The 25,764-nt window shown below is 43.5% G+C and overlaps 1 protein-coding gene across 4 annotated transcripts in view; it reads left to right on the top strand.

Moving 5' to 3' along the window:
* Positions 1–13,039: 13,039 nt before the first annotated feature.
* The window catches only part of FBXL2 (F-box and leucine rich repeat protein 2), a 53,554-nt gene continuing 40,829 nt past the window's right edge, over positions 13,040–25,764 (top strand). For 3 of the 4 annotated variants that reach the window (XR_009758161.1, XM_061586990.1, XM_061586989.1), the window contains exon 1: positions 13,330–13,393. Coding sequence is in view for 3 of the 4 variants with exons in the window: in XM_061586990.1 (XP_061442974.1) it covers positions 13,364–13,393 (30 nt within the window). In the remaining variant the exon portion in view is untranslated. Of the gene's footprint in view, positions 13,123–13,329; positions 13,394–25,764 lie in introns of those variants that run through there. The other variant, XM_061586991.1, reaches the window with a different exon arrangement.

The following is a 25,764-nucleotide window of genomic DNA, read 5'->3' as shown; positions in this document are numbered from 1 at the left end:
TCCTCAGCCACTGCTTCTTGGACACTTGAGGGAGAATTTTGAAAGGCCAGTGACTTCTGGCCATCACAAGAACAAGACAAATAAAATCTCCCGAGACATACGGATCACATTTCTCACAAGATTTGAGTAAGATATTGTTATGAGTTGGGGGGGGTTGGAATGGATGATCCCTGTGAGTCCCCTTTCCAGCCTCTGATTTGGAATCCTGTTGGCTCTGCTAGCCAGATGAATTTCTTTTGTTAAACAAATAGAATGGCCCGTAGTTAATGGGCCTATTAGGTGCCCAGCAACTGATGAGTGAGCCAGGAAGATCCTTTTGTCATTGAAACTCTTCAGGAGAGCTTCCCCCTCCCCCTCCTGGAGCCTGGGAGAGGTTTGTGTTTTTAGTTGTGTCTAGAGAAAGGCTGGTGACTGGAGGCAGGCAGAGAGACTGGCTCTCTGCACCATGGCATTTGGGGTGCCTCCTGTAATACAGATAGAAAAGCTGGATATTGGACTGCTGATGCCTTGAACCCCCTCCATCTTAAGCTCAGGTTGCAATGTGTGTAAATAAACAAACCATATTTCATAAAGACACCGCAGTCTCCACTGACCTTCTTCCCAAAGGAAACCAAACCCTGGATGAGCACAGGGACCCCAGAAATCTCACCACTTGGAGATTGGGGAGGCACGCAACAATATGTATATAAATGTATGCAGTTAATCATTATCACAACATGGTCAGATATGGTTGTAGGAAGCAAAAGGGGGATTAAGACACATAGAAGATGGTCAGACATGTCTGTAATTATAAGCTTGGGAGCTATATGGGGACCACACAGCAGATTTTGGGCAACTGCTGGAAATTGGCATCATGCCTCCTGAGATTAAACATAGAACTTCAGCTCAGGTTCGAGCTGACCACCTGAGGAGCCAAAAGTGGCATGGACAGCCAGGCTAGCTCCTCAGGCTGGGATAGGAATGATGACCTTCTCCCCTCTATATATTTTTGTTGATTAAACCCAATCTCTAAATAAAGTTGTGGCCTAGCTGTATTCTAAGACTGGATCCACCTTTCTTGCCAACCCCAAGTTAAAAGCACTGAAGGGGATGGAAGCCAGTGCATGGATTTGAGTATGAGTATGATATGTTCTGAACAATGAAAAGGTAAGTGTTTTGGACTGAGAATTGTTTAGCTTTGATATACCAGTGGTGGGGAACCTCTGGCCTGTGGGCCCACACACCTTGCCCACCTGCCCCACATCTGACATCATATAAGAACATAAGAGCCTGCTGAATGATGCCAGTGACCCAAGCAGTCCAACATCCTGTTCTCACAGTAACCAAGGAGATGCCTATGGAAAGACAATAAGGACCCAAGTGCAAGAGCACTCTCCCCTCCTGCGGTTTCCAGTAACTGGTGTTCAGAAGCATACTGCCTGCGACCAAGGGGGCACAGTACAGCCGTATGGCTAGTAACCATTGATAGCCTTATGCTCCATTGTTGCTGTTATGTGCCTTCAAGTCAATTTTGAATTATGGTGACCCTTTGAATCAGTGAGCATTCATTTCTCACTCCATATATGGTAAGAGCCTTGAGCATTACTTTACTTGCATGGGATTTTAAGGCATGATAATTACTGTATTCCCTGGGATCCTGTTTCTTTCGAATTGGGATGTATATTGAATGCTTCCAGTCTATTGGCCATTGTTTTCTATTCCATATTTGTTGACAAATTTTTGTCAAAATTTGGACACATTCAGTCTCAGTAGCTTGTAGCAACTCTATTGGTATGCCATCTGTTCCTGATGATTTGTTTCTTCCAAGTATTTTAAGAGCAGCTTTCACCTTACATTCTAAAATGTCTGGTTCTTCATGATCCGGTTCCTCAATGAATGAATCTGTCATCCTGGCATCTCTTTAATAGAGTTCTTCAGTGTATTGCTTCCATCTTCCTTTTATTTAATCACCAACAGTCAGTCAGATTTCTTTAATCTTTTGGAATAGGGCTCTTGTTTTTTGTTCTTTTGTTGTCCTCTTCTATTTCTATACAACAACGATTGTAATAGCTCTCTTTGTCCCTACGTACTAGACGCTGTATTACTGCATTTAGGGTTCTGACCGTGTTTCTATCTCCTCTTGCTTTTGCTTTCCTTCTCTCTTTAACCATTTTAAGAGTTTCTTCAGTCAACCATTGAGGTCTTTCTCTCTATTTAAGTAGAGGTATTCTCTTTTTGAATTCTTCACTGATAATATTCCTGACTTCAATCCATAGTTCTTCTGGTTCTCTGTCAACTAAGTTTAAAGCCTCAAATCTGTTTCTTATTTGATCTTTATATTCTTCTGGGATGTTATTTATATTGTATTTTGGCATTATGATTGCTTTGTTGTTCTTCTTTAGCTTTACTCTAATTTTCAATATCACCAGTTCATGATCTGTACCGCAGTCTGCTCCTGGTCTTATTTTCACAGAAACTATGGAATTTCTCCATCTTCTGCTACCAATTATATAATCAATTTGATTCCTATATGGACCATTTGGTGATGTCCATGTGTACAGTCATCTTTTCAGTTGCTCAAAAAATTTGTTTGCGAGAACCAAATTATTGGCTTCACAGAATTCAGTAAGTTTTTCTCCTGCTTCATTTCTACCTCCTAAGCCCCATTTCCCCACAATTTCTAATTCTTTTCTGTTCCCTACTTTTGCATTCCAGTCCCCCATGATTATCAGAACAGTTACTCTTCTTCTGTGTTTGCCGTTGGAGCATAGACTTGGATGATGGTTATGTTAGTAGGTTTCCCATTAAATCTCATTGATATCACTTGCTCAGACCTTGCGTTAAAGCTCCTAATTACTTTTGCTACATCACTATTCTCACTGTTAAAGCTTCTCACTATTAAAGCAACCCCGTTTCTTCTTAATTTCTCATTTCCTGCATAAAATATTTTGTAGTTGCCTGATTGAAAGTGTCCCATTCCTGTCCATTTTAATTCACCCCGCCAAGTATTGTAATGTTGACGCGTTCCATTTTTTGCTTGACAATTTCTAACTGTCCCTGGTTCGTGCTTCTCACATTCCATGTTCTTATTGTGTACATTGTACAACTCCGGACTCTCCTTTCTCATCGGTGCATGTCAGCCTCTGGGCTTCCATTCAGCTTTGATCCAGTGGCATCATTAGTCACAGCACTACTCATATTTGTCTGTTGTTCTTCCCCAGTAGCTTGCTGAGTGCCATCTGACCTGGGGGTCTCATCTTCCAGCACTATCTTGTGTTGTATTTTGGATACTCTGTTCATAGGGTTTTCATGGTAAGAGGTATTCAGAGGTGGTTTACCATTGCCTTCCTCTGAGTCTGGATGCATCTTAGTCTGGTGTCTCTGCTTTGACCATTCCGCTTTGGGTGACCGTGCTAGAAGTCTAGCCTCTTGGTCTAGACTCTTGATGGCATTGCTCCCAGCTTCTTCGACACTCTCAAACCCCCTCACCACATTAAGGTGCACATCCTAGAGACAACTTCATATAGTTGTCCAATCTTCTTTCAAAGTCATCCAAGTTGGTGGCCATCACTGCAACCTGTGAGAGCTAATTCCATCATTTAACTATGTTCTGTGTGAAGTAGTACTTTCTGTTGTCTGTCTTGATTCTTCCAACATTCATCTTCATTGAATGTCTGTGAGTTCTAATGTTATGAGAGAGGGAGACATAATTTTATACACTTGTAGAGCCCCAGATCCTGCAACCTACCCTCATAGGTGAGTTGCTCCATCCCTTTGATCTTATGTGACATCAGATGTGGGGCAGGTACCGATGTGGCTACAAATGAATAATTGGGAGCTTAATGTGACAGGCAGTTAAAGGGAGTTCCTTTGAAGGCATGCTCCCAGCACCAATAGCCCCTTCAAAGGAGGTTACTGTAACCATCAATCAGATGACATCAGGTAACTGCCAGGTGAGCAGTTTTCCCTACCTATCAAAGTTGTCCTTTGGGGGAATTAGGGATCTGGCCCACTGGTTTCCAGTTTCAACTGTGTTATACAAAGCTTTTATGCTTAGCAATCTTTCAGACATATGCTGAATTATAAATAGCAAAATACACCAAGTACTTTCTACTAAAGACAAAGCTGCTGCCAGATAAAATTAAGCCCTAGTTTTACACTGACTTTTGGAAGACATTAAATTGTATATGAAAATTCCTAAGCATCTGTGCTTTTCACAACAAGCCAATACCAACACAGTTGTTACTTCTGTGTCTAAAAATGAATTTGCAAATTAGGAAAATGATGTCAGGAGAAAAGAATTCAAAGTGAATTTTATCTGATTGGCAAGAGAGTTTTAAGAACTAAAATACTAAATAAATATTTGACAGCTGAATTCACTAGTATAATTTATTTCACATATGCACTATATTAAGAATACTTTTGGGAAACAACAATTTCTAGACAAACCATTCAACAGAATGGAATGATAGTTGTTACTACATCACAATGAAAAACTATCCATTCCAAGTTTATGGGACTACTGAAGAATAATCATCATCACACAAGGTGGGGGACTAAAGAAGTTGAAGTTTTGGCATTGTAGTTGCAGTTACTAAAGGAACAAATTAGTCAACATGCATACTCAGGGGCAATAACCCTGTGTACTCTTTACAGAGAATGTAGAGTTTTAAAACTACAGTTTTGGCTTCATAGCATATTCTTCTATGTTGTTATAATAATTTTTGTACATGTTAAAGTCTTTCCAATCATTCTCTCTCACACTCCTTCCCCATGGTAATATGTACAGCAGTTGTTTCTATCTGCTTTTACTCATGTGACTTACAAATGGCTTCTCTCTGTGTTATTGCAGCTGACAGAAGGGCAGGAGTAAAATCTTAAAGGAAAATCTAGTTTATTCCCCTTTTTGAATATTTTACTCTTTTATCCTAGTTGGCATAAAAGATACAGACTTCTAGGAAACAACAACTGTGTGTAAACAAAAGAACTAATCTCCCCCTTTAAATTAGCAACCAGACATTTCTATTACATCAACATAAAAATGCACAGGCTTCTAGTCAATATAACAAAAATAGTCAAATGAGGGAAATTGGACAAATGGAGGAGGACAAAGGAATACTGAATTTGAATTTATAGCAACGAGGGAAAGTTTCAGGAGGTTGCAAGAAAAAAAATGTGATTTTTCCTTTCCTCTCCTGAAACATTCTCCCTCCTGTAAGCTCCAGTAAGCTGTTTCAGGATGGCTGGAAAGTCGGAATAGTAACACTCCTGTGAGGGGTTGATAATTTTGCAGGGTTGCCGCCCTGGGCTCCTGCTGGGAGGAAGGGAGGGATATAAACCAAATAATAAATAAATAAATAATAACTGCAACATATTATTGTGGATCCTGCCTAATAGCAAACTTCATAGCTCCGCTGCACTAACATGTAGGAAAGTAAAACAGGGCAATCCACAGAACAGGTAATAGTCTCTGGGATCCACAGATCAGGTAATCGTATCCACTGGGAACTTACTAGGCATGCTCAAAAATATTACTTTGCAAACAATTGAAAGAGACCAGGGAGAGATCTTTTTCAGTGGTGAGGTCCCAATATCAGAATGTTTTCCCAAGACAGGTCCTCCTGGCACCAACCTTGTTGTCTTTTCATGCCAAACAAAGATCTATCAATCATATTGTTGTTGTTATGTGCCTTCAAGTTGATTACGACTTATGGTGACCTTATGAATGAGTGACCTCCAAGAGCATCTGTCATGAACCACCCTGTTTAGATCTTGTAAGTTCAGGTCTGTGGCTTTCTTTATGGAATCAATCCATCTCTTGTTTGGTCTTCCTCTTTTTCTACTCCCTTCTGTTTTCCCCAGCATTATTGTCATTTCTAGTGAATCATGTGTTCTCATTATGGGTCCAAAGTATGATAACCTCAGTTTCATCATTTTAGCTTCTAATGATAGTACTGGTTTAATTTGTTCTAACACCCAATTATTTGTCTTTTTTGCGGTCTATGGTATCTGCAAAGTTCTCCTCTAACACCACATTTCAAATGAGTTGATTTTTCTCTTATCCACTTTTTCACTTTGTTTTGGTCCAACTTTCACATCCATACATAGAGATCGGGAATACCACGGTCTGAATGATCCTGACTTTAATGTTCAGTGATACATCTTTGCATTTGAGGACCTTTTCTAGTTCTCTCATAGCTGTCCTCGCCAGTCCTAACCTTCTTCTGATTTCTTGACTATTGTCTCTGTTTTGGTTAATGACTGTGCCAAGGTATTGATAATCCTTGACAAGTTCAATGTCCTCATCAACTATGAAGTTTTTATAATATATAGAAATGTGAGGCTTATCAGGATTAGCCAAATTGGAGCCCCTGGCAGGCCAAGATTAGCTCACAGGCCAGAAATTCCTCACCCGACTAAAGGGCACTTGCATGTTCCTTTAATCCTTCCAGCACCGGACAAAGACTTTTTTGTTCCTCCAGGCCTTTAAGCATAATCTTAATATTATTTAACATCACTTAAATATTGATATTAATATTTTAATCTCTGCTTTTTATGACAGCTGGGATGTGCTTTAAACTTTGCAATGTTGTTCTCTGTGTGATTAGGTCATATGACTGTGGCTGGCATTATGTTCCCTCTCTTTCGTTTCTAGTTTGCGTTTTATTGGATTTTAGTGTTGGTTTTTATTGTATTATATGGATATTATGTTTTCCAGTTGCCCTAATTTTCAGGCCCCAAATATCTTTCTAAGTACTCTGAGTTTTTCTCAGTAATGAACTGAAGGAGAATTGAGTTGGGAGTGACCTGATTTACTGCGTAGGATATTAATTTGGGGAAATAAATTTTATTTATCTAGAGATGATTGGAGGTTAATGAATGGGTGTAACTGAAGTGTAATTGAATTTATGTCAAGCAGGATCTGTTGGGAAACTAATTCGGAGTAAATGAATTGAAAAGGAACTGATCTGGGGTGATCTGGGTGGGATGCAAATTAACTATAATTCGATTTGTATGCCACTTTTTTGCACAAATTCAGCCAAAGTGGCTCACAACACAAAAGAAAAAAGCATATCAATATAACATTACAGTAACAGTCCCACAACCGTTCAAACACAATATTACAATCCAACCAAGAATTCATTTTGATAATATAAATATTATAACATTTAAAATACATTATAAAATGAGCTATCAGAACATATGGACCAGAGTCAGACGTGAAAAACACTTCTAGTACAGTGAAATATCAACAAAAATATAAGCAGCAGCCAGTTCTTCAAAAATGCCAAATGCTGGACGCAGCAAGCAGATTTCTTCAAGTCTGAAGTAAAATGTTTTCTCTCTTCCCTCAGTGTAAAGGCTGCTGTTATCAGACAGGGAGGCAGGACTTGAGGAGAGTGACAGTGTGCAGACTGGTTGAACAGGTCACCTGCCCAGCTGAGTGTTCTAGCTGCTGTCTCCTGTACAGCGAGCCTCTGGTGGGGATTTGGATGGGAAATTAGATAGTTTACCTTCTTTGACATTTAAAATATACATTTACATCCAGTGGTACTCATTGGTACAGAGTACCAATTACTCTTTTTTGGCTGACCATGGTGCCCATTTTGTGCTGGCACCCACAGCACTTTTATCAAGGTATGAGTACTGGGACTTTTTTTTTTAACCAAAAAAGTACTGTTTATATCTATATACCTTTATGAAAATTTGCATCTATGGGCCCATGCCACAAATCTTTTAAGTACCTAGCAATGCCCATGCCAGGTCTGAGTAGAACTGGGACAGTGGGGAGGAGAAGTAAAACATGTCTTCTGGCCTGCCGCTGACCTGATGAAAAACACCCATCCCAAAACTACTAGCCCCAGAAGGAACATCCCCAATAGCACCAATGAAAGTTTTCCTCCAAGGACTATAATAGCTGCTTTGGGGGACAGGTGATTTTTGTCATGGCCATGGAAGGGAGAAAGAGTTTAAAACATCTCCTTGCCATGCTATGGTCCCAGTCCTACTTCGCTTTCCCCCACCTCTTCAAAACATGCACATTAATTGTTTACACCCTTAACTTGTAGGTGATATCTTGGTTTATAAAATTTATCGCCCTGTGTCATTAACATGTTCTCTGAGCAAATTCACTGAGATGTGTCCAGGTGTTTCACAGCTACAGTGCTTTAGCAAACCAAAGAACCAAGTGCTTCTGCTACTACAACAGCTTCTGTGATAATTTAACATGCATATAAAATTTAACATGCATATAAAAGCAAAGTAGTATAGGATGCACAACTTAACGTGGTGAGGGGGGTTGAGAGTGTTGAAGAAGCTAAGAGCAATGCCATCAGGAGTCTAGACCAAGAGGCTAGACACCTAGCAGAGGCACCCAAAGTGGAATGGTCAAAGCAGAGACACCAGACTAAGATGCATCCAGACTCAGAGGAAGGCAATGGTAAACCACCTCTGAACACCTCTTACCACGAAAACCTTATGAACAGAGTATCCAAAATGCAACACGAGATAGCGCTGGAAGATGAGACCCCCCAGGTCAGACGGCACTCAACGAGCTACTGAGGAAGAACAAAGGACAAGTACGAGTAGTGCTGTGACTAATGACGGAGCTGGGTCAAAGCTGAAAGGAAGCCCAGAGGCTGATGCGCACAGATGCTAAAGGAGAGTCTGGAGTTGGACGACCCACACAATAGGAACATGGAATGTGAGAACCATGAACCAGGGAAAGTCAGAAATTGTCAAGCAAAAAATGGAACGCGTCAACATATCAACATATCAAAATTACAATACTTGGTGTGAGTGAATTAAAATGGATGGGAATGGGACATTTTCAATCAGGCAACTACAAAATATTTTATGCAGGAAATGAGAAATCAAGAAGAAACAGGGTTGCTTTAATAGTGAGAAGTGATGTAGCAAAAGCAATTAGGAGCTATAACGCAAGGGCTGAGTGAGTGATATCAATGAAATTAAATGGGAAACCTATTAACATAACCATCATCCAAATCTACGCTCCAACGTCAAATGCAGAAGAGGAATTGTAGAGATTTTACACAGAAGTACAGGAGGAAATTGATCACACACCAAAACAAGATATGATGATAATCATGGGGGACTGGAATGCAAAAGTAGGGAACAGAGAAGAACTAGGAATTGTGGGGAAATGGGGCTTAGGAGGCAGAAATGAAGCAGGAGAAAGACTTACTGAATTCTGTGAAGCCAATACATTGTTTCTCGCAAACACATTTTTTGAGCAATCGAAAAGACGACTGTACACATGGACATCACCAAATGGTCAATACAGTAATCAAATGGATTATATAATTGGCAACAGAAGATGGAGAAGTTCTATACTTTGTGAATACAAGACCAGGAGCAGACTGCGGTACAGATCATGAACTGTTCATATTGAAAATCAGAGTAAAGCTAAAGAACAACAAAGCAATCATAATGCCAAAATACAATTTAAATAACATCCCAGAAGAATAGAAAGATCAAATAAGGAACAGACTTGAGGTTTTAAATTTAGTTGACAGAGGACCAGAAGAACTATGGAATGAAGTCAGAGACATTATCAGGAAAGAATGCAAAAAGACAATACCTCTAGTTAAAAAGAGAGAAAGACCTCAATAGATGACTGAAGAAACTCTTAAAATGGCTAAAGAGAGAAGGAAAGCAAAAGCAAAAGGAGATAGAAACAGGATCAGAACCCTAAATGCAACTATACAACGACTAGTATGTAGGGACAAAGACAACTATTACAATAGTTATTGTATAGAAATAGAAAAGGACAACAAAAAGGGAAGAACAAGAGCCCTATTACAAAACCTTAGAGAAATGAAAGGCAAATTTAAACCATGAGTAGGGATGATGAATAATCAACAGGGGAACACACTGACTGACCGAGATGAAATAAAAGGAAGATGGAAGCAATACACCAAAGAACTCTATAAAAGAGATGCAAGGATGACAGATCACCAGCAGCAGTTGCCATATCAATAGAGTTGCTACTAGCTACTGAGACTGAATCTGTCCAAATTTTGACAAAAATTTGTCAAGAAATATGGAAAGCTAAACAATGGCCCACAGACTGGAAGCGTTCAATATACATCTCAATTCCAAAGAAAGGGGATCCCAGGGAATGCAGTAATTACCGAACTATTGCCTTAATATCCCATGCAATTAAAGTAATGCTCAAGATTCTACAACAAAGGCTCTTACCATATATGGAGCGAGAAATGCCAGATGTCCAAGGTGGATTTAGAAAGGGAAGAGGCACCAGAGATCATATTGCAAACATACGTTGGATAATGGAACGGAGCAAGGAATTTCAAAAGAAAATCACCCTGTGCTTTATAGATTACAGCAAAACTTTTGACTGTGTAGATCATGAAAAACTAGGGAATGCTTTAAAAGAAATGGGGGGTGCCACAGCATCTGATTGTCCTGATGCCCAGCCTATACTCTGGACAAGAGGCTACTGTAAGGACAGAATATGGAGAAACCTATTGGTTCCCAATAGAAAAAGGTGTGAGATGGGTGTATTTTATCACCCTGTATGTTTAATCTGTACGCAGAACATATATGGAAAGCGGGATTGGGTCAAGATGAAGGAGGTGTGAAAATTGGGAGGAGAAATATCAATAATTTAAGATATGCAGACGATACCATACTACTAGCAGAAACCAGTAATGATTTGAAACAAATGCTGATGAAAGTTAAAGAGGAAAGCACAAAAGCAGGACTGCAGCTGAACATCAAAAAGACCAAAGTAATGACAACAGAAGATTTATGTAACTTTAAAGTTGACAATGAGGACATTGAACTTGTCAGGGATTATCAATACCTTGGCACAGTCATTAACCAAAATGGAGACAATAGTCAAGAAATCAGAAGAAGGCTAGGACTGGGGAGGGCAGGTATGAGAGAACTAGAAAAGGTCCTCAAATGCAAAGATGTATCGCAGAACACCAAAATCAGGATCATTCAGATCATGATATTCTCAATCTATGTATGGATGCGAAAGTTGAACAGTGAAATCAACTCATTTGAAATATGGTGCTGGAGCAGAGCTTTGCACATACCATGGACTGCAAAAAAGACCAATAATTGGGTGTTAGAACAAATTGGGTGTTAGAACTATCACTACAACAAATGCTATTGGAGGTCGCTGATTCATAGGGTCGCCATAAGTCGTAATCGACTTGAAGGCACATAACACACACATAAAAATGATACTTGTTGAGCTAAAAACTCAAAACTTGCCCGAGATGCTCTACATGATTAGGTCTGTGCCAGATTTCAAAATTATCAGTTAAAAATTGCTACAGTACAGCAAATTGAGAGCTGCTGAAAACTGACAACACTGATCCTTTTTAATCCAATTTGTAGATAGGCATATTATATTTCTTTTCAATTCTGGTGAAAGCAATTAGCATACTTTATTCAGACTTATTGAGGAAGGCATGCTTTCATTGGTTTGGTGAAGTTATGAGCAGCCGTTTGAAAGTTATCAAGGCATTTCTGCCCCATTAAAACCTATGGCAGCAACTATTGGTAATAATATAATAAAGTATGCATGCAGTTTAAATTTTGAAGGTAGAAATTTACCAGTATGCCAATGTTTGCAGAGGGAACCATCAAGTGGATGCTATGTGCTAAGCTTCTTTCTTTAATTATGCAGTCGTGACAGATGCTACCGTGGTTAGACCAGGATGTGGGTACAGTTGGAAAGCTGAGAAACTGTCACGAAGACACCTATTCTGCAACCACATGTACACATCCCTGCAATTTTGTGCACTCTCCTGCAATCACACATGCACACTCAACTACATGTACATACAAAACCACAAGTGCGCAGATACAGATGACACAACTTCATGAATGTGTGTACACTCTGCAACCACATGCATCCATGCATACTCTCTAAAACCACACACAGATGAAAACATGCACCCTGCAAATACACATACATGTATGTGGACTCCCCCAATCAGTACATACAGACATACATGCACCCTTGCACATATCACAAACAGAGAGAGGAGGCCTTTTTCTAGGACCCTTTACCTTCTATATTCTGGCTCACCATAAAGGAGGTTTTTGTGTAGCATTACAGTGAGGTTTGCACCAGCAAGCATGCTGCGAGGACACATTCCTTTCAGGCAAAGGCACTTAACGAGGGTGTGGAGCTGGGCAAATAAGAGACATAGTCTTGGAAGAATGCTGAGAACCAGACAGAGAATCCTGGACCCCATCCCTGTTTTAGGGTGAAGAGGCAATAGCCCATAAATCCACTCAAGAACAAATAATTAAGCCATCTTTTCCTCCTCAAAACCAATATGTTCACCACCTCCACGCTGCCAAGATATGGGCGATTGGAAAGCAAGTTGTAAGCAAGCACATTTTGTGGCATTGGAAAGTATGTTGGCTGATCACAAGGCACGCGTGTGTACAGAAATGGCCTTGTCATTTCACAGATTTGTGGAGCTTGAGCCAACCCGGCAGTTATCCATTGATACTGATCCAGCTGAGACTCTGTACCAGACTGTTCCACAACTGGGAGATTACCGCTGAAAAGGCCCTCTATTACCCTCCACGATTTGATAGAGTGCAAAGGGCACACATGGTTAAAACCACACTTCTTAACGTTAGTAGAAGGCCAGATTTAGGGCGGGCTCTTGTTATATGCTCCCGCAAGAGAAAGAGCACGCCAGCGAGAAGGCTTTGGGTTGCTGAATCTTTCTTCCAGGTATTACATATGCAAGGAGCATCCGAATATATCATCGCCCCCAGGTCCCAAAGTTCCAGAACAAATCCAGATTCGGCTTCTGCTTAACGGTCCCTCAGGTCGACAATCCCGGCCCCACCCCAGCTTCTATATCGGCTCCCCCTCCTCCCCTTCAGAGTCGCTTGTCACGCGCGCTAGCCCAAGCCGTTGGGTTCCCCATCCTCAAAGCTTTTTCTCCTGTCACGTGTCTCTCCCAGAGATGACCCCACCTACTACTTGCTCGCCCTCTCCCCGATTCGGTCGGTGGGTGGCGCGCGCGAGCGGAGGTCTCGCATCTCAGCTGGTTGGTCAACCTTCCGAACGGTTCCTTCCTCACTGGGACAGCCAGCGGCCTTATTGCCTTTTTGGCGATGGTGAGTGTTCCCTGAACGGCCGCACCTGGGCCGTTGAACGGCCAGCCGTCCCTCGCCTCGCGCGCAGAAAAGCAGGCGGGCCGCTAAGGGGGCGATACAACGAGAGTCGCTCTAGGCGGGAGTACCGTTTGGCATAATATTAAAACGAGCTGGCTTAGGAAGCGCTGGTAGGGTGGGGTTCTTGCGCTGGTTGGGCCGAGGCGGGTGTGTTACGCGATGGGTACGACTGGTTGGGAGGGGCATGGTTGTGGACTGGAGTCCCTGGATGTGGGTAAGGCAGGTGGCTTAATCCCGGGGTGGGGTCTGTAAAGGGCTGAAAGCGGTACATGAAGATAAAGGGATGTACTGTAGGCTAAACTCAGGACAGGCGGGTGTGGGGCCGGTTGTACGGATTCACTGGAAAAGAGAATTAGGCGTGCTCTTCATGGACAGTGGCAGGAATGGGGTGTACGTGTAGGATAATAAATGAATAGGGTGTATATGCCAAGATGGAGGGAATTTGTAAGTGGGAGTTGGGTAGGAAATGATGCATCCTTTTATTAAATAAGCAAATAAAAATAATTTCAAATAAAGGAAATGATGTTGGGCTGTATGTGGAAGTGGAGAGGTGGCTGGTCAGAGACACAATGTGAGGTAAGAGCAGCGTCACTGTGGTATATGCAGGTGTGCATGGCAATTTGGGGAGGAGGTGGTTGCAGGCACAACCCAACCGCCTGTCCCCTCTTGGCGTCCTGTAAAAAGGAAAACTAACATCGTGGGGGAAGGAGGAGAGTGCCTTCCTTTGGTGGAGTGTGGTTGAGGCATCAGGATAGGAAACTGCAAGATGACTTTTCATTGACTCTCCCAACAGCGTCTTCTGAGTGTGGCAAGTTGCCTGCACCTTACTTACTTATTAGAACAGGCATTTTTCATGCCTGGAGCTTTAAAACATGTGTGTCTTCATTACAAAGCTAGTGTAAAGGAGTGAATGTGAATGCACTTTGTTCTTGCCAATGTAGATATTGTATCTGAATCAGATGCAGGAAATGAAAACAATTTGTATCACCTGAGGAAACAGATTTAATTTTTGTAGCTGCCAACATTCTTGCTGGTTCTGCTGTGAAAGTAGTTGTATTTCCATTGTTATTTACTTGTGTTGGAGCAGTTCACGTGAAGCTTCATGCTGATACTGCACCAACCAAATTCATGCATTTTAATAAAATGTTAGTGCTGTTGCTTGAGTAAACTTTCAAGTTTGAAGGGATAGCCCAGAAGCCATTTAGTTCATAAATGAGATCAAGTAAGTGATGCATAGTAAAAAAAAAAAGTCTCTTTACTTAATCACTTGTTTGTTGAGTAATCCTTTTATGAGAGACTAATAGAAAAGGCAAGTTAATGAATAGCATAGGTACTGAAGTGGCCAGTTTTCCTTGTGTAAACATTTATAAAGCAAGGATGCCAAGAAACAAAAAGCGGTGCAAATTAATTAAAATGTTTACATTTGAATTGTATTTGTTAGTCATAGGGCAGCTTTGCATATCATACTTCTAGATGTATGCCAGAAATGTTTTATGTATGCACTTGATACAGAAAACAGATGTCTGCAAACATAGTTATCAAACACAGCATAACAGCCAGGAAACCAGAGAGTAGGAAAAGAATCTTTCACTTGCAATATGTAAGTTCCTGCTCTCTGCATTGCTGCTGAGAGGAATGAGCTGCCAGTGATTGGATGAAAAGACCCCATTTGCACCCAGGTCTTGGACCACCATTAACACAGGGTTGGGAAAGGGGAGCTTGTGCATCTGCAGGGATTCCATTTTCTCCTGGCTTCCCATCCAGATGGATCCCAGTTTTGAGTGTCTGTGCCTAGTGTTGTGTTCAAGTATGTAGGGTAGTTACCTATATTTGTTTTCAAAAGTTTCACTGCGTTTTATCAGATTTTTTTGATAATTTTAAGTAGAAACTATATTAATTAGAATTAAGCAGAAAATGCTTAATTTTTTGATAAAGTGGTCTAGAAATATTCTTAATAAAAAGGTGTTAAGTGCCCCCCAGAAGGTGGATTGATCATTATTTAAATTGCCAAGAAAAAAGGGTGATTTAAATCAAGGTTCTCATTGATATTTCTTCATATATTTCTTGAAGTGGAATGCTAATCCAAACTCTAGACATCTGTGTGTAAATATTTGTATTTAAGAAATGATTGAATTGGTTCTTCATTTACATAGAAAGACCTCCCTTAACACAATGACTGTGTCCACCTGTTTAGCCGTACTTGGACCGTACTTGGACCAGCCCAAGCAAAGCATCAGGCTCAGGCACTCCTCACTCCCATATCCTTCTATGTTGCTGGGAGGAGGACTTAGGCTGTAAACACACAAGTCACCAGATCAAAGCGTTTCTATTAGCCACACCTGGAGGGGGAACGGGTTGATTTGCTGGTCAGTTGTGAAATCTCTTTGAAGCTGAATTTAAAAAATGAATTTGAACTGCCCCCACCAGGTTTTACAGTAAAAAGGGGCAGGGTTTGATTAGCTTTGCGTGCCTGGAGAGGTGAAGGCACACTGAATCCTGCAGAAGAGTGACTGTGTTTCTACCCTTAATCTCTGCTTACTGTTACAATTGAACCAGGGGTCCTGGTTTAAAACAAATTCTGACTACTTTAAAAGGACCTAGGATTTGAAGTCGGCTTGTAGGGTGGGAGGGTGCTGTCATTCAGTGATCCATGGGAGCATCAGGTCCTGCAACCCGACTCTGCCATGTGTCACAGAGAAGGATCCCCCAGCTCCCACAATGCAGTATGAATGCTGATGGTGGTGGGGGTTTCCCTAAGGGGCTGATGTCCCCATCGCCATCTTGGTTGATGGCAGGCATGTGCACTAATTGTGCACTCATTCACACGACACAAGAGGTAGGTGGGGCACATGGGCAGGCTTATTAGCCCCATGCCGCTTGTATGGGGGGGTGTTGGGCTATGGCACTGCGGGCCTGGGGCAGGCCCAAGGGCCCAGTCATGCATGGCCCTGGCCATGGTGGTCAGTGTATCGTATAGAGGGCAGCAATTCAGAATAGGGATCTAACTGTAGGGCTAGAATGCTTAAATTCACATCAATTAATATTAACAAAGTTATCTACATTTTTTAAAGTAAGATTTTAATTTTTAAAAATCACACATTTTTGTTCATCTTGTCCTCCAAAATGGTAGTCTTGGGGGACATCAACATCCATGCCAAAGTCACTTTGTCTGAGGCAGCTCAGAACTTCATGGCTTCATTGACATCTATGGGTTGCCTCAGCATTTTATTTTAACTCTTGTCATGGTGAGATCCCTTCCTACAGCTCAGATTTGTCTGTCAGTGGCTATTCAGGTGTGGTAGATCTATTAAAATGTTCTGCCCTTGCAGGCTAATTGGGGGATTCCTGAGAATCCTCTGGAAGTTTCCAGTTGGCATGGCTGGTGCTCCTGGCAATGCCCTGGTTACTTTACAGATTATAGACAAGACTTTGGTGGTAGACACTACGGCTTCTAAGCTCCCATCAGAAAAAGCTTGTTCAGTTTCTTGGATTTCCAGGAGTTGGGGGTTGTGGAGCATGGCTTGAATACAAGTAGTGGAAATTTGGTTTGAATCTGATCAAACACAGGGAGCTTATTTTATTTATGTATTATTGCATTTATATCCCGCTTTTCCTCCAAGGAGCTCATGGTGGTGTACATGTTTCTTCCCCTCTCTATTTTATCCTCACAACACCCCTGTGAGGTAGGTTAAGCTGAGAGGTAGTGACTGGCCCAAGGTCACCCAGTGAGCTTCATGGCTGAGTGGAGATTTGAACCCTCATCTCCCAGGCCATTGTCCAACACTCTAACCCAGCCTTTCCCAACCAGTGTGCCTCCAGATGTTGTTGGACCACAACTCCCATCAGCCTCAGGCAGCATTGCCAATTGTCAGGAAAGATGGGAATTGTGGTCCAACAACATCTGGAGGCACACTGGTTGGGAAAGGCTGCTAACCACTTTGCCATACTTATTGAGCTTACTCTATTGGTAGGATGGTGAAGAAACTAAAGTCTGTATCACCATTGTACCCGGTGAGGTTTCAGAGCTTTCAAGTGGTTTGAGGCTTTCCCCAACTACATCAGAAGATGCAAAGGAACCTGTAGAGGGCTGCTGTGACATCACTTGCATTTTTTGTGACCTGGATGCCACAGTTGTAATAGTTCAGTTTATGGATGTATTCCGAGCACTATTTGGACTTGGTTTTTGGGGTGAATTTTGGCTACTACAGCCTGGGAAATGAGCAGCTAAATGCTATATGCTACCTTAACCATGGTATGGTAACATATAGGTTAGATTACTACAATGTGATGTACATAGAGCTTCCGTTGGAGACTATTCAGAAATGCAGTTAGTTCAGAACATAGTTCCTAGGCTGCTGACTGGGAGCAGTCAGTGCAGATCTGTCTGTCCAGTGCTTGAACAGCCTCACCGACTCCAAGCCTGCTTCTGAGTACAATTGAAAGTGCGCATACTTACTTTTCAAGTGACACAGAGTTTGGTACTTGCAAACTTCTTTAAACTGGCTCCACCATGAGCCTGCCTGCACTTTGATCATCTTTAGAGGTCCTTCTCTGGGTGCCTCTCATTTGAAGAGAGTCAGATGGTGACCTTCTTGGTTGTTACACTCCCTTTTTTCCCTTTGGGACATTCTGCCTAGGGAGGCTCACCTGGCACCTACTCTGTTGTCTTTTTTTTGCCACCATGTAAGGATCTAATCTTTGCCAAAAAGGCAGGTGGCTGTGGTTTGGGGAAAATGGACTTTTGGACTCCCTGGCAGGCCAAATTGGACCCCCTGGCGGGCCAAGATTGATCCACTGGCCAGAAGTTTCCCACCCCATTGAATGTCAAAGAAAGCCAGACCTCACATTTCAAAGGAGATATGTGTTTGCATCTGCTGATAATTGTTTTAAAGGGAACAACTGCCTCAGCATCCTAGGCAGTTGTTCTTTTCCTACTCTCTGAATTTTTCTGCCTCAGATCCCCACTTTCTTTTGAGTAGCACTATCCCATGTGTACTGCTATCCCAGGGTAGTGAGTCTCTTCCTTATTTTTTTAATTGCCTTTCTCCATCCCTGTCTTTTCTTCTTCCCCTCCACCTGGGTCTCTCGGAGCAGGAGAGGGGGTGGTTTACCTACCGGGCCAAATTAGAGCCCACTGCAGGAAGCAAACACTGAACAGGTCCAACGCTTTCCCAGCTTACCTTCAATTCTCCTCTGCACCCCAGAAAGGCTAGTTTGCGTGAGTTGAATGACATGGAGGCCACTAGTCTTCTGCTGAAGTAGGCGCATGACCCCACCACAGCCAGCATAACATCGGCAGCGGCAGTGGACAGGGGGTTGCTTGTGTGTCCAGTGCCCAGTGCCGCATAAGGCACTAAAAAAATCCAAGCATGGGGCTGCTTCCTCCACTACAGCAGATGTAAATGAGACAGCCATCCTAGCGAACTCAGTCAGCAATGCAACGCCTGCCATTTTCCTTGGCTGCTTCAGCCGAGCCTGCTAAAAAGAACTCTGCCACCATTTTAAACGCGCCTCCCTCAGCAGGACCTGCCAAAAAGAAAGCGGCTGCTGTGTCAGGGCCTTCAACAAGTGGAACTGCTGCTGCCCAGATGTTTATGGTTAACAGCCCATTGGCATGGCAGAAGCTACTCCTCCAACGGCCACCTCTAAACCAGCACATGTCTCCCGCCACCAGCGCCAAAAGTCAAAAGGTTCTACCCATGCCAGGGAGTTAATTCAGGAGTCCTTATCAGAGGATGCGCATACCACAGCTCATACCTCTATTTGATTCTCCTACTATTTTATCAGAGGAGGAATTTGAAGGCTTTACGGTCTCCAAGCACAGACCCCATATTCTTCCCAGCAACCCCATGCCCCAGGGGTTGGGGGGGGTCAACCTTAAGAGCTTTGTACCCTTCTGGCTAATGCCCAAGACCCTGTCTCATATCCAAAAAGCTCTCATTGGGGCCTTGTCCACTGAACTCCTGACTCCTGCTTCAGCACAGCCCCTGCCAACCTGACATCTGCATTTACAGAATCAACTACTAGAACAGCTACAGGGCCAGCCACTAATCAAAGGGTGGCCGCGAATCAAGGGACCCAACAGCCTTCGTCAGACTTTGGGGCTTCCAATCATTTACTGCCCAGAGAGTGGGGTGGCATTCTTCAGAGGACAAGGACTTACCATCTCCAGATCCTTTTGCAGCCTCCAGGGGCCATCTAGCCAGTGTTCCACCCAGATATCTCTTTGACCCATTTGTGGACCCCGAAGGTGATGATGAGGAGTGGAGTGCAGGCTCAGGGATGGCAGAAGCTTCATCCTCAACCAATTCTACTTCACACAGGTTGTTTCATGCGGACCATTTTTTGCCTCTCCTGTGCAGGCTCAGTTCTCCATCACCAGATCCACCTCTGGCCCCTTCAAAGGGAGCATCTGTTTTGAAGGCTCCTAAGGCCACCGTGGTTACTATTCTGGTTCCTGAAGCCTTTAAAGCAGTAGCTCAGTCTGAATGGCAAGTTCCCCTCCAGACTAGGCGTGTGCCTGCTCTGACCACATGCTTCTACTTGTAGGAACTGGCCTTCATGGACCTACTCAAAGTTCCCAGTGTAGATGGTCTCATATCAGCCTTAGTTTCTCGTTCCCTGTTGCCCAAGGAGGCAGATGCGCAGTTCAAGGATGTGTTGGAGCAACTATTAAACTTTCCTCTCTGCAAGACTAAGGAGGCAGCTGCCCTTGCTGTCAGGGCTTCTTGCATGGCATCTATCTTTTCACAGGCCTCCTTGGCTTGGCTGAATGATCTGCTGGATCCTTCACCTCAGGACCTCAATAGGGATCTCAACAGAGTCCGCAAAACAATTCTCAAGCTTTACAGGGCAGTGGCATTTTTTGCAGATGCCACTCTGGATGCAGTCCAGTTCTGTGCAAGGTCCATTGCTGCACAGATCGTTGCAAGATGCACCTTGTGGCTGTGCCACTGGGACACCAACTCAGGAGCATGGGTTAATCTGTCTACCACCCAGTACATAGAAGTTGTTTGGGGAGCAGGCCATCCAGGAGGTCCTGGTGGACCCTAAGGAAAAGTGCAAACTGTTCTTGGCTACTTTGTGCTGGGATGAGCACAGATCCTTTCGCTGCTATGCTCCCTACCAGTCACCTTTTCAGCCCTTCCATGAATTGTTTATTACAGTCACAGACCAGAAGAACCCTTCCAGTCCTTTTGTACCAATCAGTTGTCAGAGAGAAGATGTGATTACAAACCTAGGAAGCCCCACTGGTCTTGAAATCGTTTTCCCAGAAAACCCAATTCATATGCCAGAAGCAAGTTCTCCTCCACCTCTTCAGGGTCTAAGGACAGCAGGTCTCAACAACTTTCTCACTAGTATTAATGTTGACGTCCCTTCAGTGGGGGCTCGACTTCTACTGTTTTTTCGGATCTGGTCTCATATAAGTTTTCCAGGCAGACCTGGAAAAGCTGAGAGAGGCAGAGAGGTGTGTGGAGGAGGCCTTCAGGGACGTTATAGCTGTGTCCCACTCCAACGATGATAGCTCTCCTGCTATCATGGAGAACGATGGTCTCGGGGAAGGAGAGCATCCAGCTGAGGAAGAGGGAAACGATCCCTTAGAAGGGACCCATTTCTTGGGGGATGAGCAGCTATTCTCTCGTGCCGAGGATATATCTGCAGGGGGTGGAGGGATCCTTGTAGTGGGTGATTCAATCATTAGGAACATAGACAGTGGGGTGTGTGATGGGCGTGTAGACCGCAAGGTGTTTTGCCTGCCTGGTGCGAAGGTTGCGGATATCGCCCGTCGTTTAGATAGTTTGGTAGACAGTGCTGGGGAGGAGTCAGTGGTCATGGTGCACGTTGGCACCAACGACATGGGGAAATGCAGCCGTGAGGTCCTGGAAGCAAAATTTAGGTTGCTAGGTAGGATGCTGAAAGCCAGGACCTCCAAGGTGGCTTTCTCTGAAATGCTACCGGTTCCACACGCAGGACCAGCCAGACAGGCCCAGCTTTGCAGTCTCAATGCGTGGATGAGATGATGGTGTCGGGTGGAAGGGTTTAGATTTATTAGGCACTGGGGAACATTTTGGGACAAGCCGGGCCTGTACAAAAGGGACGGGCTCCACTTGAACCAGAATGGAACCAGACTGCTGGCACTTAAAATTAAAAAGGTAGCAGAGCAGCTTTTAAACTGACTGAGGGGGGAAACCCGACAGGAGCTGAGAAAGGTCCGGTTCAGAATAAACCTCCCCCCTGGGATAAAAACCAAAGAAATGATGAAATTTTAAAAGGGGTAGGCCTAGAAGTAGGCATTGTGAGAGCAGGGGCACAGGATATAAATTCAGAAGAGCAAAATTACCACAGGCCAAACCACAAGTGCCAAAGACACTTGAAGAGAGACACTGCTTACAAGTGCCTGTACGCTAATGCTAGGAGCCTCTGAACCAAGATGGGAGAACTGGAGTGCTTGGTCTTAGAGGACAGCATTGATATAGTGAGCATAACGGAGACCTGGTGGAATGGAGAAAACCAGTGGGATACGGTTATCCCTGGATATAAACTATATCAGAAGGACAGGGAAGGACGTATTGGTGGCGGAGTCGCTCTATACGTGAAAGAAGGCATTGAATCCAGCAAGCTGGAAACCCCAAAAGAGGCGGACTCCTCCACAGAATCGTTGTGGGTGGTGATACCATGCCCCAGGAGGGACTTAATACTGGGAACGATCTATCGTCCCCCAGATCAAAATGCTCAGGGAGACCTTGAGATGAGATATGAAATTGAGGAAGCATCCAAACTAGGAAATGTGGTAGTAATGGGTGACTTCAACTACCCGGACATAGACTGGCCGCATATGTGTTCCAGTCATGACAAAGAAGCAAAGTTTCTAGATATTCTAAATGACTATTCCCTAGACCAGTTGGCCATGGAACCGACCAGAGGGATGGCAACCCTGGACTTAATCCTCAGTGGAGACCGGGACCTGGTGCGAGATGATAAGTGTTGTTGAACCGATTGGGAGCAGTGACCACAGTGCTATTAAATTAAACATACATGTAAATGGCCAATTGCCAAGAAAATCCAACACGGTCACATTTGACTTCAAAAGAGGAAACTTCACAAAAATGAGGGGATTGGTAAAAAGAAAGCTGAAAAACAAAGTCCAGAGGGCCACATCACTCGAAAATGCTTGGAAGTTGTTTAAAAACACTATATTAGAAGCTCAACTGGAGTGCATACCGCAGATCAGAAAAGGTACCGCCAAGGCCAAGAAGATGCCAGCATGGTTAACGAGCAAAGTCAAGGAAGCTCTTAGAGGCAAAAAGTCTTCCTTCAGAAAATGGAAGTCTTGTCCAAATGAAGAAAATAAAAAAGAACACAAACTCTGGCAAAAGAAATGCAAGAAGACAATAAGGGATGCTAACAAAAAATTTGAGGAGCACATTGCTAAGAACATAAAAACCAACATCAAAAAATTCTATAAATACATTCAAAGCAGGAGAACATGTAGGGAGGCGATTGGACCCTTGGATGATAAGGGAGTCAAAGGTGTACTAAAGAACGATAAGGAGATTGCAGAGAAGCTAAATGAATTCTTTGCATCTATCTTCACAGTGGAAGATATAGGGCAGATCCCTGAACCTGAACTAACATTTGCAGGAAGGGATTCTGAGGAACTGAGACAAATAGTGGTAACGAGAGAGGAAGTTCTAGGCTTAATGGACAATATAAAAACTGACAAATCACCGGGCCCGGATGGCATCCACCCGAGAGTTCTCAAAGAACTCAAATGTGAAATTGCTGATCTGCTAACTAAAATATGTAACTTGTCCCTCGGGTCCTCCTCCGTGCCTGAGGACTGGAAAGTGGCAAATGTAACGCCAATCTTCAAAAAGGGATCCAGAGGGGATCCTGGAAATTACAGGCCAGTTAGCTTAACTTCTGTCCCTGGAAAACTGGTAGAAAGTATTATTAAAGCTAGATTAACTAAGCCCATAGAAGAACAAGCCTTGCTGAAGCAGAGCCAGCATGGCTTCTGCAAGGGAAAGTCCTGTCTCAGTAACCTACTAGAATTCTTTGAGAGTGTCAACAAGCATACAGATAGAGGTGATCCAGTGGACATAGTGTACTTAGACTTTCAAAAAGCGTTTGACAAGGTACCTCACCAAAGGCTTCTGAGGAAGCTTAGCAGTCATGGAATAAGAGGAGAGGTCCTCTTGTGGATAAGGAATTGGTTAAGAAGCAGAAAGCAGAGAGTAGGAATAAACGGACAGTTTTCCCAATGGAGGGCTGTAGAAAGTGGAGTCCCTCAAGGATCGGTATTGGGACCTGTACTTTTCAACTTGTTCATTAATGACCTAGAATTAGGAGTGAGCAGTGAAGTGGCCAAGTTTGCTGACGACACTAAATTGTTCAGGGTTGTTAAAACAAAAAGGGATTGTGAAGAGCTCCAAAAAGATCTCTCCAAACTGAGTGAATGGGCAGAAAAATGGCAAATGCAATTCAATATAAACAAGTGTAAAATTATGCATATTGGAGCAATATACGCTCATGGGGTCTGAACTGGCGGTGACTGACCAGGAGAGAGACCTCGGGGTTGTAGTGGACAGCACGATGAAAATGTCGACCCAGTGTGCGGCAGCTGTGAAAAAGGCAAATTCCATGCTAGCAATAATTAGGAAAGGTATTGAAAATAAAACAGCCGATATCATAATGCCGTTGTATAAATCTATGGTGCGGCCGCATTTGGAATACTGTCTACAGTTCTGGTCGCCTCATCTCAAAAAGGATATTATAGAGTTGGAAAAGGTTCAGAAGAGGGCAACCAGAATGATCAAGGGGATGGAGCGACTCCCTTACGAGGAAAGGTTGCAGCATTTGGGGCTTTTTAGTTTAGAGAAAAGGCGGGTCAGAGGAGACATGATAGAAGTGTATAAAATTATGCATGGCATTGAGAAAGTGGATAGAGAAAAGTTCTTCTCCCTCTCTCATAATACTAGAACTCGTGGACATTCAAAGAAGCTGAATGTTGGAAGATTCAGGACAGACAAAAGGAAGTACTTCTTTACTCAGCGCATAGTTAAACTATGGAATTTGCTCCCACAAGATGCAGTAATGGCCACCAGCTTGGATGGCTTTAAAAGAAGATTAGACAAATTCATGGAGGACAGGGCTATCAATGGCTACTAGCCGTGATGGCTGTGCTGTGCCACCCTAGGCTGAGGCAGCATGCTTCTGGAAACCAGTTGCCGGAAGCCTCAGGAGGGGAGAGTGTTCTTGCACTCGGGTCCTGCTTGCGGGCTTCCCCCAGGCACCTGGTTGGCCACTGTGAGAACAGGATGCTGGACTAGATGGGCCACTGGCCTGATCCAGCAGGCTCTTCTTATGTTCTTATGTTAAGTACAGAATGGTGGGTATTGGACGCCATTCAGGAAGGCTACACAATAGAATTGGAAAGCGTTCCTCCACATCACTTTGTGCCTTCCCCCGTTGCGAGCTGCCCCCAGAAATGGCGGGTGCTGACAGGGGCCATTCAACATCTCTTCCAGATACAGGCAAAAGAGGAGGTGCCTGCTGAATTATTATTCTCAGGTCTCTACTCCATCTTCTTTGTCGTGACAAAACATGACAAAACAATGTGGAGCCATCTTAGACTTGAAGTTCCTGAACCAGTTTGTCTGGTACTTAAGGTTCAGGATGGAGTCCATCTCATCCATCAGGGAGGCCCTCCACCGCAACAATTATCTGGCATCAATAGATCTTCAGGAGGCCTATCTGCATATCCCTGTTCACCCACGACACAGGAGGTACCTCCGCTTCTCCTACAGACGCCATCACTATCCATACCGGGCAATGCCCTTTGGCCTCTTATCCACTCCTTGAGTTTTCACCAAGGTGATGATTGCCCTGGTGTCCTATCTTTGTTGCCAAGGTGTCCACCTTTACCCTTACCATGACGACCTCTTAATATGGGCAGAGAGCCTTTCTCAAGCGAAGCAGGACATTTGCCTCCCCCTGCAGGTCTTAACATCCCATGAGTTCCTGATCAATTGCGCCCAAAGTCACCTGGTCCCCACCCAACGGCTCCAACATGCGGGGGCAGTTCTCGACATTTGGACAGCCATGATCCTTCTGTCACCAGAGCGGGTAGAGAATCTGCAGGGGGTCGCAAGGAATCTATTCAGCATGGATTCAGTGGATCTCATATTCTTGGCCAATGCTCTGGATCTTTTCATCTGTACGATCCAGATTGTCCTGTGGGCACATCATCACTCCCGTCCACTGCAGTGGTTCCTTTTACAACATGTGCCGTTGGGAACCTGAGTGTGTGAACTTGCCACCCCCATGTCCCATAAAGCACACCTCCTTGAGAGGAGGGGGATCTTTTGCTAGGGATAAGAACAAGCACTTTGCCCTGAAATGTGCCTAAATGGTGTATACATATATTTAACCCAAGAAATGCAGGTCCAAACCAAAATAAAGCAAAGCTTTCTTTTATTGAGAGAAAGAGTAGAATAGCATTACAGAATTACTTGGGTGCGTGGAGCATTAATCATTAATATCCTAACACATTCATAACTTTAAACTAAAGAGATCAAAGGA

Source organism: Rhineura floridana, chromosome 10, assembly GCF_030035675.1.
Source record: "Rhineura floridana isolate rRhiFlo1 chromosome 10, rRhiFlo1.hap2, whole genome shotgun sequence".
NCBI lineage: Eukaryota > Metazoa > Chordata > Lepidosauria > Squamata > Rhineuridae > Rhineura > Rhineura floridana.
Note: the sequence above shows the minus strand (reverse complement) of the source record. Positions and strands in the feature narration are given on the sequence as shown.